This window comes from Micropterus dolomieu, linkage group LG04 (genome assembly GCF_021292245.1).
Source record: "Micropterus dolomieu isolate WLL.071019.BEF.003 ecotype Adirondacks linkage group LG04, ASM2129224v1, whole genome shotgun sequence".
Taxonomy (NCBI): domain Eukaryota; kingdom Metazoa; phylum Chordata; class Actinopteri; order Centrarchiformes; family Centrarchidae; genus Micropterus; species Micropterus dolomieu.
Genome location: NC_060153.1, coordinates 29,286,261 through 29,301,727, shown reverse-complemented (window position 1 = coordinate 29,301,727; position 15,467 = coordinate 29,286,261). Strand labels below are relative to the sequence as shown.

The following is a 15,467-nucleotide window of genomic DNA, read 5'->3' as shown; positions in this document are numbered from 1 at the left end:
TCTATGGATGGCAATGTCGATCAGTTGGTCAGGTTGTCCACAAAATATCCCAACTGAATACATTGTCATGAAATTTAGTACGCACATTCATGGTCCCCCATGGATGAGTCCTGCTGACTTTGGCGATCCCCTGACTTTTCCTGTTTTGTTACGTGTCTCAACAACTATTAGAAAGGATCGCCATGAAATTTGGTACGGATGTCCATGGAGCTCAGAGGATGAGTCCTAATGACTTTGGTGATCCCCAAGTTTTTATCTAGCACTACCAATTGGTCAAAGTTATGACTTATTTAGCGAAACATCTAAAAGATAGATTGGCACACACTTTTGTACAGACAATGATTTAGCGCCATCATCAGGTCAAAATTTTGTTTGACCAAATACCTGTGAAACTACTGACTTTCCATCATCCTCAGCTGCACTGTATGTTTAGTGCTAATTAGCAAACGCTAGCATGCTAACATGCTAAACTAAGAATATTAACATGGTATACATTATAACTGCCAAACATTAGCATGTTAGCATTGTCATTGTGCACATGTTAGCATTTAGCTCAACACTCATTACAGCCTCTCAGAGCCACTAGCATGACAGTAAACCCTTGTTCGAATATTTCTTTGCCATTTCCTTACTGCAATTTCTTGTAACTGCAGCCAACACATACGCTGCCACAGATACACCTGCTATAGGCTATATTGGCCTGGTCGAGTTATTGGTCGGGCTCTCGTGTGTATATATATATATATACACATCAGTCACAAATATGTGTGGATCGTACCCCAAAGTCTACTATGTGGCTGTGTGTTTGTGCTCTGACCTCAACAGTATGTCACCGTATCATCTGCCCATCATACCTCTGGGCCACTAAATTCGACTCAGAAGCAAGTCTGTGCTGAGCTGAGGTATAAGATATGAACCAGGCTGGAAGAAGTGGAAGATCCAAACCCCAGAAGCAGATGGGTATGTGATGGCAGCCACGGTGGAAAACACAACTAACACCAATCCGTGGTCAGCCTGTGCCCAAAATATCAAGCTTAAACCTAATGCCCCCCCCACCCCAGTCCTCAAAATAGACTCTATTCACTCAACACAGCGAGTAAATCACAACAGTCTGGTCTGCTGCCTCTCCGGTTAGGCTAAATTAAAAAACAACATCTAGCAGTAAACATCTTATTTGGCCATAATGAAATCTAATTATTTATTTTTCACATTGCATGGAAGCTGCTTTTTTTTTCACCTTTTCATGAGGAATGAGACACATTCCTGCAACAACTAAAATAAGCCGACAGAGGCTGACTCAGAGCTCAAGTACATCCAGTCGTGAGTGCTAAGTACAGCCAGAAAACCCTCAATCAAGGATTTGTGGAACACAAATGTAACACTTTAACCCCCAATTTAGCATAAAATGGCACTATATAAGCATTCAATAAATTGGTTATAACACACTTGTTGTAAGCAACTTTATAGACATTTTAAGTGGTTATTAATGAACAGTATTTGGCAACAATTATTACTTCTCCCAAGCAGACATATTTTATATTATTACAACTTATTATATTGTATACTGTTTATACACCAGCATCCACTTGTGAGTGCCCACATGAGAAGTTTTAGTTGTTGACAAAAACATTAATAAACACTTATATCAACTCACACCTACATTATAGTGTTATAAACTATTTATTAATGTTTATATATTAATAAATGTAAATTGTTACCAACTAAAGATTTTTTGCAAGCATCAACAACACTAACAACAATCCACCAATAGACCGTCCACATTCTTGTCGGGTTTTAGAGCCAAACAAATCAAGATTAAAAAGTCAATCATCTTGATTGCTGCAAGACCTCATTGCACAGCAGGCCTGTCTGGACCAATAAGGCATTGCTGCAATTCCAAAATAAAGGCTGAAATTTGGGCGAGGAAGCAACATAAAAGCTCACGTGGAGAAGAATGATCTGCATGATCTCTTGGTTTGTAACACTCAGCTGTTAATAACCACGCCTAGATTTGGAAACAGGAAGGTGTTGGAAACTAAAATGGGTATCGAGGGATTATGAAACAATGAGGAGGTTGAACCATAACTCACTGTAGATGACTGTAGAGAGCCTAACATTAAGATTGACCAGAAGGACTGTTGTTGTAGTGCATTGCTGCTACTGAAAAGCAATTCCCTTAATGAACAATATCTATCAATCAAGAGGCATTCTATAATTCAGAGAAAAAAACAAGAGCCTTTTCTTGATCACAGATTAGTCGAGTTTTTTCATCAGACTCCACTGCAGTCACGTGTCACTATTTTCTGACAAGTCAACTTTCTTTTCAAAGGAGTCTAAAAATTGATTCGTAAACGAGGGTGGAAAAACAACTCCAAGAAGGCTTTGGGGGCTTGGATGTCCCAGATAGCAAGAAAAGACCTGTTATTCCCACAGAGGATGCGGGACTTGAAAACAAAAGTTTTATTCATTCTCAGAAGCAAAGAGAGAAACATGAAGTCTTACGACAAAACAAATTGGACCTCTGATTATTTCATCATGTTCAGCTGAAACGGCTATTAATATTCATGTCAACTTTACAGCTTACTTTCCTCGTCTCCTAACTCTCCTGAAGGAATCATTTCTTCAATAACTTGGACATTATCATCATTCCATGACCATAGGAGTGTACATAACATATGAAGAGAGAAAATAACTTACAGTTTCAGAGGAAAGCCAGGACCCAGTCTCACGGTTTTCAAGTGAAGAAGGCAAAAAAGCAGAGTGCTTGGTGGGGCAGAGAATGTGGGCCTAGCCACTAAATGCAGTGAACCCCGCCTAAACTACTATATTTAAACTAACCTATAAAAACAGACACACATCATACTTTCAGACTACGAAAGAGCAAATGCTCTGACTACAAAAAGTCAGGTTGGAAAAATTCTCTATGCATGGGAGTGAAGTCTTTCCACATGGAACCACAACTGGCCTAAATGTCTAATGCAGTCCGTTATTCTTTCAGTTCACCCAGAGAGGTTAACGAATGACAATAAAGCCAGACAAATTCTTCTAAGCTGTTTTACAGCAAAGCCAACAAAAATGTCACAAGAGTGAAATAAACAGTAGGACAATTCCATTCATAAGCTCTGGCAGGGGGTCTTTGGAAACCCCCTAAAGACAGAGTTTTTGTATCCGCTGCCAAAACAGTGCCCTTTATTAACCACACACCAGGTCGACGCCTCGACTTTCCTTTACTGTCGTCACTTCCACTAGGAAATGGACCAGCCTTTAGTGGTGGGCACAGGAGGTCAGTGATTCCAATAAAGTTAAAAGGCCAACAAGGTCATGTCCTCATGTAAACAACTTTTACTAGTACATACACTGCCTCAAAGGTAGGTCTTCATAGGATGCATTCCAGTTAACTGCCTTTTACAAGTTTAAGTCTGGCTACAAGCACTTTGATATGTTAATTTCAAAGCAACATGAGACAACTAACAGACCTCCACAAAGGAATGGGTCACGATTTCCGAATTCAAAGAATGGTCGAATAGTATTTATTTTTTCAAGTAGACAGTCGAATAGTATTTTTACTCCAAAGAGGTCCAAGTTGTGCTCCAACGGCAATATTACAGATAGCAGAGTATGTATCGGAGCTGATTTTAAATATTTTGGTGCAAGTCCAACTCAAGTGTCAAGTCTGTCAACGGAAGACTGCAAGTTAAAATGACACTGCATTTGAACATTTCCCTTTCAAAGCTATCAGTTATTTTAATGCATAGGACGGATAAATAAATACAGTGTGAGATGTGTGACAGCGCAATGTCTGCCCATGTCTTTTGTTTTTTTGTTGTTCTAAGGTTTTACTAGGTCAAAGTTTCTACATGAATGTTTTTGTGTTCAAATTAAGTCTTTAGGAAGTCAAATCCTCATTTACGTGGATTAAACCTTCTTCTTCCTTTTTCTTACCACTTGGGGGGAAGCGGAAACATTTAATGACACAACATCAACATATAATCACCTTGTGTTAGCCAAGAGTTGCTTATTTTCACATTCAGCAACATTAGCATTCATTTGGAGTCATGTTTCTGTCCACCTGGCAAATGTAAGTCTAATATTATTAACCAGATCAAATATTTCTAATACCTCCTCCTTGAGTGTGTTGTTAGAGAAAGAATGTCTTGCCATGTTAATCAAGCCAGTCTGATTCTAAAAACTTTTCCCTGACTATCTAGTTAATCTCCTCAAGAGCGCTCCATGCAAGTCAACGCCATCTCTTTTTTCTTCCCATTCCTCTCTTCCTCCTAAAATGGCACGACAACACACCCAGTGGTTTTAAGAGCAATGAATTCAGGTTATTTTCCCATAAAAAAAACCCAAACCAGAGCCAGCACAGTTGAGGCCACACATGATGCCCACACATATTTTGTCTAACCACAGAGCGTTGCCAACGCTGGGTGACGTAAACATAAGTAGAGCAGCTGTTCCAGAAGAATGTCAAGGAAGTGGAGGCCATGTTCAAGCGCCACAACATGTGCTTTTACACCGAACGCAGACAAAGGAGCGTGGGAGACGTGTCGCTATCAGTATAGAGCTGTTGGCGTGCATTTATGACTTCTGCAGGAGACACATAAAACATTCACAAATCCCAAACAACATCTGGGAGTGAACACATGAAAACAGCCCCCAGCATGCCTGTGAGGTCCTGGTAATAACGGTGTTAGAACGACAACATCCGACTCTTCTGTCAACCAATCGTGTCAGTGCATGCAACGTAGATACACACTCCTGTTAGCATCAGTCAAAAAAATCACTGACTTTACATACAGGCGTCAGCAAAGCTCCGGACTTCCCATATTCTCTTTCTCTTTCTCACACACACAATTAGCCCATGAGCACTTCCACCTAGTCGTCAAACTCTCTCAAACAATGGCCAATCCAAACAAAAAAAGGGCCTCATAAACACCCCCCCCCCCAGCACGCACCTCCTGGTTAGGGGGGAGCATCAACCTTTTTTACCGAGATATCACTCTGTGTTTGATAGGTCAATAAATATTTGAGCGGGGAACAGTTCTCTGAAGAGATGTTTTATGGTACCAAATAACAACACCATCTCCCAGTCTGGGCCTGTGAGTCTCTAGAAAATGAAATGTTATGAAACTGGGACTTGTAGGGGAAACAGAAGCTTTAGGTAAACATGGCCGTGCCCAACCTTGCTCTCTCTTTTATCACCTCCTCCTGCAAACACGCATACACACAAACTGTTCACAGGGGGAGAATGTGTGTGTGTGTTTTTTGTGTGTGTGTGATGCACGTTTACGACTCAGCGGTCCAGCTATCCCTACGGTCCGACAAGCACTCCCCTTTGAGAAAACCCTGGGTCTCATTCACCCCTCTGCTCACTAGATAAGCATTTCCAGCTGGTTTCACAAACATAACAAATGAGATATAATGGGTGCCACAGATTGTGTCTTTCTCTCATTTTCTCTCCCTTCCTCTTCCCTCTTTTTTTTCTTCTCACAGTGACTAGCCTTGTCTCATGGGACAGAGTAGCTAGAGAAACTAGGCCACAGACTGGCCCGCTGAGATAGAAGAGCCCAAAACACAGTACAGCTCAGCTCAGCCCTGAGAAGCTCCTGTTACACACATACTGTACATATAGTAGCCTGGCTACTACTCAACATGCCTACCTATAGAGTTGCACTCCAGTTCCACTCTGTGGAAACAATAACTGTGCATTAGAGTCCAAGTAATCCAGTCCAAGTTGTACTAAAATAATATCACTGTATCTTAACACAGGACCATTAATTCACCATCACTGAAGTCTGCCTGAGTGTAATTTGCAACAATAGCCTGCTAAGCACAATTATTTGTTTTCAGAGATGAGAATATTGATACCATTCTTATGTCAGTGTGTTCAGTATAGAGCAAGCCGCAGGAGGTGATTAGCTTAAAACTGGAGGCAGGGGAAACAGCTGGCCTGTCTCTGTTCAAATGACAAAATGTAAAACCACAACTTTGCTTGATTTGTGCACAACAAAAAATATAAACACTATGTCGATCAGTTAGCTTTAGAGGTGCTGATAGGAGTATTTTTGAACATCGTACCAAACCAGGATAGCTGTTTGCCCCAGCCTCCATTTTTAATGTGGTTACAGTGGTATCGATCTTCTCATCTCCACATGAAAGTGCTAAAATGTCACACTATTCCTTTAATCATCATGCAAAGATGCGTCACTTTTTTTCACATGGCAGGCGCTGAAGCATGAGCTCGGATTGTCGTCTCCGACATCCAGAAGCCATCAGCATACTTGTATTTTCGTTTATAGCTAAGGCCACGCTATTAATGTTGTTGAGACATTTAACATCCTTAGTTGAGTTCAAAGTAACCAAACATGACACCAGATCTTAGGGTAGGTTAGCATTTAAAGGTTCCCCATACCAAGATAGAAACACTCATTCCTCTGAGGCACTTTAAAGCGCTACTTACAGAGATATTTAATAATATTTATTGTTATATTAATTCATTCATGTGCGTGACAGCTTCTTTGTGTGATTGTCTCACTGTGCTATTGTATATGTCCTTTGTACCCTGATCTCTCTTATTAAAAAGGATCTTGATCATGAGACTTATTGAATTACTACATCTTAACTTTGACATTTACAGCACACTTTCTGTCATCTACAAGGTTAAATAACCTACCAGGCAAGGTGGATATCTTCCACAGGGCCTAACCCAATCAGGGGATCTTGTACCAAACTATATGTTTAGTTTGTTGTCATTTCAATACATTTGTTTGGGAATATGCACCACTACAGCACAATATAAACTAAAGTGCCTTGAGGCACGTTTTGCATCATTAATCTTGCAGCCATGTCAACGTCTAGTATAAAGACTATTATTATTTCAGTTTGTATTGTTCTTATATGGGGCGTAAATACGTTTGTGATTAATAGGATAAACACAAACAAATCGGCACACAGCAAACCTGGAGGCAGGTGGTAACTCCAGTATGGGAGTACTGGTTGGTTTCAAGAGCTCCAGGCACACTATAATTAAGCTGCCATGTGGAGTCTGCTGTGCGCACTGTTCTTGATGGGTACTTGAAGGCAACAGAGTACATATACAACACCCAGAGAATGGGAGGAAGGAGGGTTGGGGTTGCCAATCAGGGGCCCAGAGTTCATTTTTGCCCCGGGGCTCTGACTGTACAGTGACGCTTCAACAGTGTCAGAATTTATGTATCAGTTTCACTGCGGTCACCCCGTGTTAAAAATATATACAGAGTACAGTGTTTTGGATGGTATTATCCACAAAGTCAGGTTCTCAGGTGCAAATTTGTTCTGGATGAGGATATCCATTACATGTCTAATATTTATATCATATTTCCATGTCTTATAAAACAGGTACATTGTGTCTGATAAAGGGGCACAAATGGAAAAGAGTCCTGTGAATTCCTTCTTTCAAACAATAAGTGTGCTAATTGGTGCCGTGATGTACAGAGCGCCAACACAGATTCTCACCTATTAGTGTGGTATTGATGAAGAAAGCCACAAGAGGCAAGAATCGGGAGGGTATGAATAATGCCTGAAGCCTATTGTGAGGTGACTTTACTGGAGAATAAAGCGACCTGCATTCTTACAAAATGACTGTAGACACAAGATGAAAATCCAAAAAGGTATATTTATAAGATTACCAGATCAGGTTTGACACATTTCAAAGCTCCAGGACAGCTACTAGCCTAAATGGACCTTGTGGTACGATTATTTTTGTCAACTGCTGTTTCCAAGTTCAAGGATGAATTTATAATCTCAATTTTCAAAACCAACACGAACAGAAGCCCCCTAAAGAGCTGAGAAAAAAAGAAAATTTTACAATTCCACGACAGTGGGCCAGCGCCATCTGCTAACGAAGATCACGTGACCTTATCAAGAGCTCTAGAATAGAGAACAGAACAGCAATTAAATAGACGTTATGGTGAGATTTATACAGACAACTGGTTCCCAGATCATTTTGCTGTTGTTGTTTTTTCTGGAGGGTGTCAAAATCATTTCAGGATTCAGTCATTTCATGGACAGGCTCCTCTTGACTTCATACATAAAAAATAACAAAAAAAAAATGTGCTTTTTGTGCATTAACGGAAATAAAAACAGTGTACATTTCTGGAAACTGTCCATTTCAGACATCTTTTGTGTGGACAGGTAGACTCGGCTTGTCTGACAAAATACCAGTGAAGATGATACCATATATTTGGACTACGTTTTGTTGTTATTTGAGTGGGTGATATTTATTGGATCCACTAGTTTTGATTCTTAAATGAAAGTTCTGCTATACAGAAGCACTGCGATGAAACTATCTGGCCGGGGGAAGTTTTGCTTCCACCTTACAGCTCAGTGGGGAAAAAAAGCAAGTTACCTGGCACTGCATGAACTGAATCATTTGGTGAGAATAGATGTAAACTAGCCACATATAATGCACCACAGCTTTGACTCCAAAAAGAGCCAGCAGTATGTCAGAAAGTCAGGATAATAATAACCTGCATTAGGAGGTCAGAGTGCTGATGGTGCCCAGGTTGCTTATTTGACATTATACACTATGACTGCTCAGTGTGGTGATGAACCATGTCTCCTGAAATATTGTGGGGAGTTAGCTTCTAATGGTTTGTGACTGTTAATTATTGATAAGCAGATCCATTGCTGATAAGAGCCTCACACTGAGCGTGGCTTAGCCGTGGTCTTCACAGAGCAGCTAGGCTCCATTTAGTGGACTAAATGCAGCGTTTAGGTGTCACGCTGTGACTGTGAACAGGCCAGAGAGACACACCGCTGACACATCTGAATGGGACAAGGTGGGATTAAGGTGACATGGATGAAGATGGGGCAGGCAGGCAACTCACGTAGTGTTTGGACGGATTGCGCCTCTTCTCCACGTCCACGACTTTCACGTCCAGCACAGTCCGAAACTGCATCTTGACCCTGCAAAGGCTATGCATAAAAACGAGAGGCGGGCAGCTGCTGCGGCTCCAGATAAGCTGTCTTGTATCACGGGAGAGAAATCACAACATTCATCACTGTGTCATTTAACAATTCAGCGGCCCATTAGGAGATCAGCTCGCTCCGCGGTCCGCGTGCCTGCTCAGACTTCCCTCCGTCGACGCAGCGACCATCAATCTGATTAGAAACTTATCGATAGTCCATTTAAGCCCGCGCTGATCGCTCTCGGTGAAATGCACGCTGCCGAATATCCGAGCAGAGAGCGGTGTGCGCGGTGCCTTCGGCCACACAGACCGGCCGGCGGCGGGCGGAGCGCTGATCAAGTCGGTCACCTTAAAAATAAGGGAAAAGTGCAGCGAGTTCCTTTGTGTCTGCCGCGATGCCTACGAAAGGGGGCATCTGCGTACCTGGGAGGGGGGTTACAGGGGCTGGCTGAATGCAAGGGAGCCGGCAAATCCAGCGCCAAGCGGCTCCTGCGTTACAGCAGGCGCGGTGATTTTAGGGAACGGAGTGGGATGGGCTTCACGCGCGTCCTCAAGGCTACTTGGAATAAAGCACTCAAGAAAAAAAAAATAGAAAAAAAACATTTGGCTCTGCCTTCATGACAAGAAACGTGCTGTTGCGTGATATAATTATGAGGCAGCCGATGGGCAGTGTAGTCTTCACTCGGTTTATTGACTCATTCATTCGCCTTCTTCCCCCCTGGAGACCCATAACTTTTCCTCCCCGCTTAGGACCACATGAAACAATATGTTAGAATATCTGGCACGACGTGCAGGTCTGGATTTAACAGAAACTGTATTTTATTAACTGAAATGTTCTTAATCCCGTTGTTCGAGCAGAGGGACTCAGTTTGTTGACACTGCAGCCTCTGGGCCGCGAGCAGCTTTCTGGCCGGAGACACGAGCGACTGGAACTATGGATACAGATGTTTCACAGGCGGCCAATCAGCAGCAGCCTGCTCTACATGAAAGAACCAATTAACAACCAAACACTGCCCCCCTGTGCACACAGAAACGCACAAGATAGTAAAGCCCACTTTTCTTTTCTTTTATTAGTTCATAAAATGAAGTTGAAGTTGAAGTTGCATTAAAATGCTTTCAGAGCATTACTCAGAAAAAAAAGCAGTATCATCTTTTAAATAACTTTTGAAAACCTCATTTTATTCTAATGACTTTAACATATCCATGAGCCCGAGACCCGGAATTCCAACCGGGCAACTGCCCCAGGGCTTCAGGGGCCGGAGGGCCTACTGTGTGTCGACTGCTCTGTGGTAATGTAACTGAAAATGCATATGGGAATATGCAAGGCTGGATTACTAGCTAGCCAATGTGGGCAACTGCCCCAGGCCCCCAGATCATTAGGGGCCCCAAAGGCCCTTGCTTCACTGCGAGGCAATTCATTTGTGGTTATTTAATGACACATGAGGTTTAGTTTCCTCATCGTAAAGAGTGCTACTCAACCTGTGGAAACGTGTACGTCTACATGTAGCTCTGCAGGGAGCCTTCTACAGTCTGAGAAAACTATCGTGATGTCAAAGTCGGGATCTCAGCCTCAACCGGGGATGCATGTTGTCGCATAGTTGGCATGAAGATATAATATACTAGATATAAGATACTATACTAGTATTTTTATATAACACTATATTTCTTACATGTTTATCTTCTTGGTTTAGTGAGCCGGGTGGAGCTTCAGTTTGTTAAGGAAGAAATAGAAAAAGTTTGGGGGTGGTTAAGACATGTATACTGCTGCTTCTAGCCAATTTTTCTGTTCACTTGTCTCAAGAAACACGCAATATAAATATTTCTTAAAGAACAGTTGTACACATTTGACATCAGAGTCAAAGGAATGGGGTTTAATGGGGACCCAGGAGCTCATCTTTGCCCCAGAGCCCCCAGGCAGATTAATCCAGGTTATTTATTGTTTATTTATATCAAAATGTACCAAACTATCACAAATATTTACAACAGTGGATTGCACAGTGGTCTTGAAATGTCCCTGATGTCCATTTTCTTAGGCATGGCTTTCAAATTTATCTTAAAATTAATATTTAACCTTAACACGGTAACACACTAGTAATTTAAAATACAACAACAAATATGCAGTTCAACTAATGTTGGCAGGCGCCATACTTGACGTTAGTCATGATGATCAAAGGAATACAAATGGCATGATTTACTTAAATGTCTTGGATGATCACATTTAGGAGCAATAAGCCATACTACACGCAGTTTATTCTGTAATATACGGGGTGTTCATGTTAGAACACAGTGTAATGGCTGTCGCTGGTGCTGACGATGTCACTGTTGCACTCCAGCGACGTGAGGACCAGCTCCAGTGCTGCCTTGCTCACGTTGAGGCTGTGGCGTTGCCTGACTGCAGACAGAATGTGCAGGATGTGGCAACCCTTCTCTGCATCTACAGGCGCAGGAGGAAACAACTGTCAGCACACCGGTACGAGGCCATGTGAAGCAAGGTTAAATGAAGACTTACTTAAATAACTCTTGAAAAGAGGATTTCTGAAGTTTCATTGTCCAATATTCTCGTTAGTAATTTTGAATTATTTTCTTGCATCTACAGTCAACATGAAGCTCCTCGCTGTAGATGCGATTAGTAGTTTGATCTTTGACAAGCATATACAAAAGTTTTCATTCTTAATTGCTTCTACTGAAAGACAATTGCTGCTACACTCAACACACTGCCACACAGGAGACTGTGAATGAGTCAGACTACAACTACAGCAAATCAACACTGAGAAGAGTTTGACACTTAATTAAGAGCAAGTATAAAGTCTACTTACACTTCTCTCTCTTTGAGTCCTCCCTGATGATGTCTTTGACGGCTATGAGTAGATCTGTGTCTTGTGCCGTCACCTGGTGAGGGACAACGGCATCAAACAGACACATAATGAATCCCTGCAATACTGAAGCGGGAGGAATTCATTTAAGATGTATCTGCTGTTTCTTACATGATAGACTTCATCTTGGGATTTGACCTTGCGGTACACAATACCCTCGTCCAGTAAAATTTGCAGGGCCTCCTTCAGAAGCTGGCGTAGCTGCTGGCAAGCAGACGGACCTGCCACAGGCTGCAACAGAGACGCATGATGATACAGCGCTTACAGTGGATAAGCATGTTGGCATGAGAGAAAGACACCGGTTGCTGCCTTTTGTTTCAGTTTTCTTAATCATTTTGTTATCAAACTGCACTGCTCTGTGGAAACCTCTCAGTGTGAAGACATCGTCGGGTTTTGTGGGAAAAAGGAAAACCAAGAAGTGCCAAGAAGTTCTTTTGTCAGCAGCTTTAATAGTTGAATAATTCTAAACAATACAAATTAGCTTCTGTGCTAGGGCTGTATTTCTTCATTTCATTCATCACTCTCACCTAAGAAGGAGACTTCAAATAAAGTCTGTAGTTTGATTTTTTTCCTTTCATCCCACCACCACACATCTTCAAAAAGAAATTGTTCCCTTATAATTATTCTGGCATACCTGGTCTGCAGATGCTGTTTGAGGCTTGCTGGAGATCAGAGGCTGCAAGAGGTCCTGAACATCATAGGGTCTGAACCTGGTCACAGACTTCTGGTTAAGGAAATCCTTGATGACGTTTGTTGCCTTGCTGAGGGAACTGATGGATGAGTCACTGAAAAAAAGAACTCGCCTTAATACAATTTGTACTAATGCTTAAATATACTGTATGTCTAGTAGGGCTGAAAGATTAATTGCATTTGCGATATTACCGCAATGTAATAAAACGAGATTTTATAATCGCAAAGGCTGCGATTACACTCTGGTCACGTGACACCCAAGAGTAAAGCAGTCTGCAGACGAAGTTGATGCTTCGTCTGCACGTTACGCTGTACCTAGCCTTCTTGTTGCACAATGACCTTAAGTTTGAAAGAACATAACCTTTAGTGTCACACAGGGAATGAAAGCATCACCCGCCACCACCCGCGGGTAACGTGGTGGTGGTGGGTGAAATCGTCAGGCCATCCACGGCTTTGACGGACAGGAAAAATGTTGACACGTGTTGTAAGGTAAGCATATTGTGGCGATCAGCGCCTGCGTCACACACACAGCCACCAGTCAGCTCAGGAAATATCTGTGAAACGGCATTTCATATCAAACGCACAAGTCCGAAAGAGGCCCGGTCTGTCCCGAGTTACTGCCCGCTTACCAGCATCGCAGGCTGCGGGGGAGGAGGGGGACTCCGGCGTTGTTGGAGAATTACTAAGCTTGTCTATTAAACACGAGATGCGAAACTTGCGTTTTATTTTCGTTGGCCAACTTTTTAATTGAACCTCAAACTGAGTATTTTTTGTTTGCTTACTGGGATGATGAACTGTGAGTTTTGTATTGAGCGCTTACTGTATAACACACTGTGGTGAGTTAGTTTTTCTTGTGTTTGGTAGGTAGGGCCGACCTGATGATTTTATATCATTTCATCATTATTATAATTTGATATATCTTTTCCACTATTGCTCATAATAATAATTCTACCTAATTCATCCTAACACAGGCCTGAACCACAAGAAAGAACAGGGTATGTTCTTCTAAAATTGTGTTGGTCATGCTATACACTGATTTACTGCTTGTCCATTTTGAATAATACAGGAGGTAAAGTGCTTAAAAATGAACTGCATATTAAATCGCAATATTGGTTAAAAAAATAAATAAATAAAAAATCGCAATTACATTATTTTCCAAAATCGTTCAGCCCTAATGTCAAGAAATACTGTAATTAATTTAGGGCTGGACAATAAAACAATAACAATAATTATGGCAACATAATTTTTTTCAATAACAATATAAAAAATGTTCCATAAATATTCAATAAATCTTTGATTATCTTGAATCAAACATAAATTAGGATTATTAAGATGTTTATTTTGTTTAGGAAAAAGGACTGAAAAAAATGTTTTTCGTGCATATTTGTTGACAAAGATTTTATCATAGTAGTTTTGTATGTTCCACCTCAGATTTGTTAAGTGATTCACTGTTTGGCATCAAGTGAGTTTAAACCACAATTAACCATCAGGTTTCTTCAACTTTCACTCAGGAGCAAAAGTCAGCCTTTAAACTCGAAAGAAATAATGACTTGATACTTATCGTGATAATTATCGATATCAAAATATTTGAAACTTTTTAACGTGATAACATTTTTGGCCATATTGTCCAGCCCTAAATTAATTATCACTAAGTCAGGCTCAACTGTGACACTATATAAAAATTAAAACCTGCTTTCATTGTTGTTCCATGTTAAGTTAATGATAATTAATCCTTTTTAATAGCTCCCACCTGCTGTGCATGTTTTACTGCATCTCGTAATACAAACAAACACAGTGAAACTTTAAAGGGCAACTATTGTTTTATATGTAAGCCCACAAAAACTATTACCGTCTTGACACACATCATTGCAAGCCGATTGGTCGACTCCAATCAGCAGAAGTCAACACTTATATGAATCCCTGAGGTGGTGATTAACAACGTTTTTAACACTGTGATTAACAATGTGTCAAATGACACAATGCCACATGACGCAGCGAGGGTGACCACCTGCTAATAAGCTCAAGGGGGGACAAAGGGTATGTTTCTTATGTTTTCAGACTCTACGGGCAGACTCACTGATAGTGGTTTACCCATTTCTAGCACATACCACCTTACATGGTATATTAATAATGCCCTATTCCCCTAAACATGTGTAATTGCTGATGTATGCTCATGAATAGGCCGACCAATGTGTATTTTTTTCTAAATAAAGATTCATAATATTTTTATAACATTCAATGAATTGACAGTTGCACTTCCACTTACGATTTACTTTAGCTATTTAATTTTATTTATTTTTCATTACAATTTATTGACTTTAAATAAATTATAATATAAAATTATAGGATTAACAGGAATTGTAGTTGCTCAACACCACAGGAACGGTTAAAAAAAAAGAAAAAAGTCTTAACTCACAACTCCAGAGGTTCACGGAACGAGAAGGGGGAGGAAGGATGGTGAACTTTTATGTTAGTAAAGGCAGGCGCAGGAAAAAAAAAAAAAAAAAAAAAAAAAAAACACTGTTCAGTGTTCTGGGGACACCTTTAGGACTCAAACCTTTTCACCAGCATCTGAATCAAATAAGGAAGAAAGATAAGAGACAGAGTTAAAGCAACATTAATTTTTATTATAAGCTTCCAAATGGTTTTCCAGTATAGACAGAGAAGTGCAAACCCATCACCATCACAAGGTGACAACAATACAAAAAGGTGCCAAGATACAATCCTATGCAAAACAATGACATATTTTGACCTTAAAGGCTACTGTTTCCTAAAAGTGACACATTTGCACCCCTGTAGACAGTCCACCAATGTTCAAAATCAATCAAACTTCATCTTAGACAAATGGGGTCTTACATAACTAGGTTTCTTACCTTCAGGTTTCTTCTTGAACTTGTATTTCTTGTTGGAGCGTACAGCATTGAGGAGATCCTTCTCTTTCACTACATAAGTG

At 40.8% G+C, this 15,467-nt stretch overlaps 2 protein-coding genes across 4 annotated transcripts in view; both read right to left on the bottom strand.

Moving 5' to 3' along the window:
- Positions 1 to 9,516, bottom strand: part of sh3pxd2aa (SH3 and PX domains 2Aa) — a 117,593-nt gene extending 108,077 nt beyond the window's left edge. For both annotated transcript variants that reach the window (XM_046046772.1, XM_046046773.1), the window contains exon 1: positions 8,871 to 9,516. In XM_046046772.1, the coding sequence (XP_045902728.1) occupies positions 8,871 to 8,966 (96 nt within the window). In that variant the 5' untranslated portion in view covers positions 8,967 to 9,516. The remainder of the gene's footprint in view (positions 1 to 8,870) is intronic.
- A 1,358-nt stretch (positions 9,517 to 10,874) lies between these two features.
- The window catches only part of stn1 (STN1 subunit of CST complex), a 13,961-nt gene continuing 9,368 nt past the window's right edge, over positions 10,875 to 15,467 (bottom strand). For both annotated transcript variants that reach the window (XM_046048271.1, XM_046048270.1), the window contains exons 6-9: positions 12,459 to 12,609; positions 11,936 to 12,055; positions 11,768 to 11,840; positions 10,875 to 11,385 (exon numbers count right to left, since the gene is read on the bottom strand). In XM_046048271.1, coding sequence (XP_045904227.1) covers positions 11,228 to 11,385; positions 11,768 to 11,840; positions 11,936 to 12,055; positions 12,459 to 12,609 — 502 coding nt within the window. In that variant the 3' untranslated portion in view covers positions 10,875 to 11,227. The remainder of the gene's footprint in view (positions 11,386 to 11,767; positions 11,841 to 11,935; positions 12,056 to 12,458; positions 12,610 to 15,467) is intronic.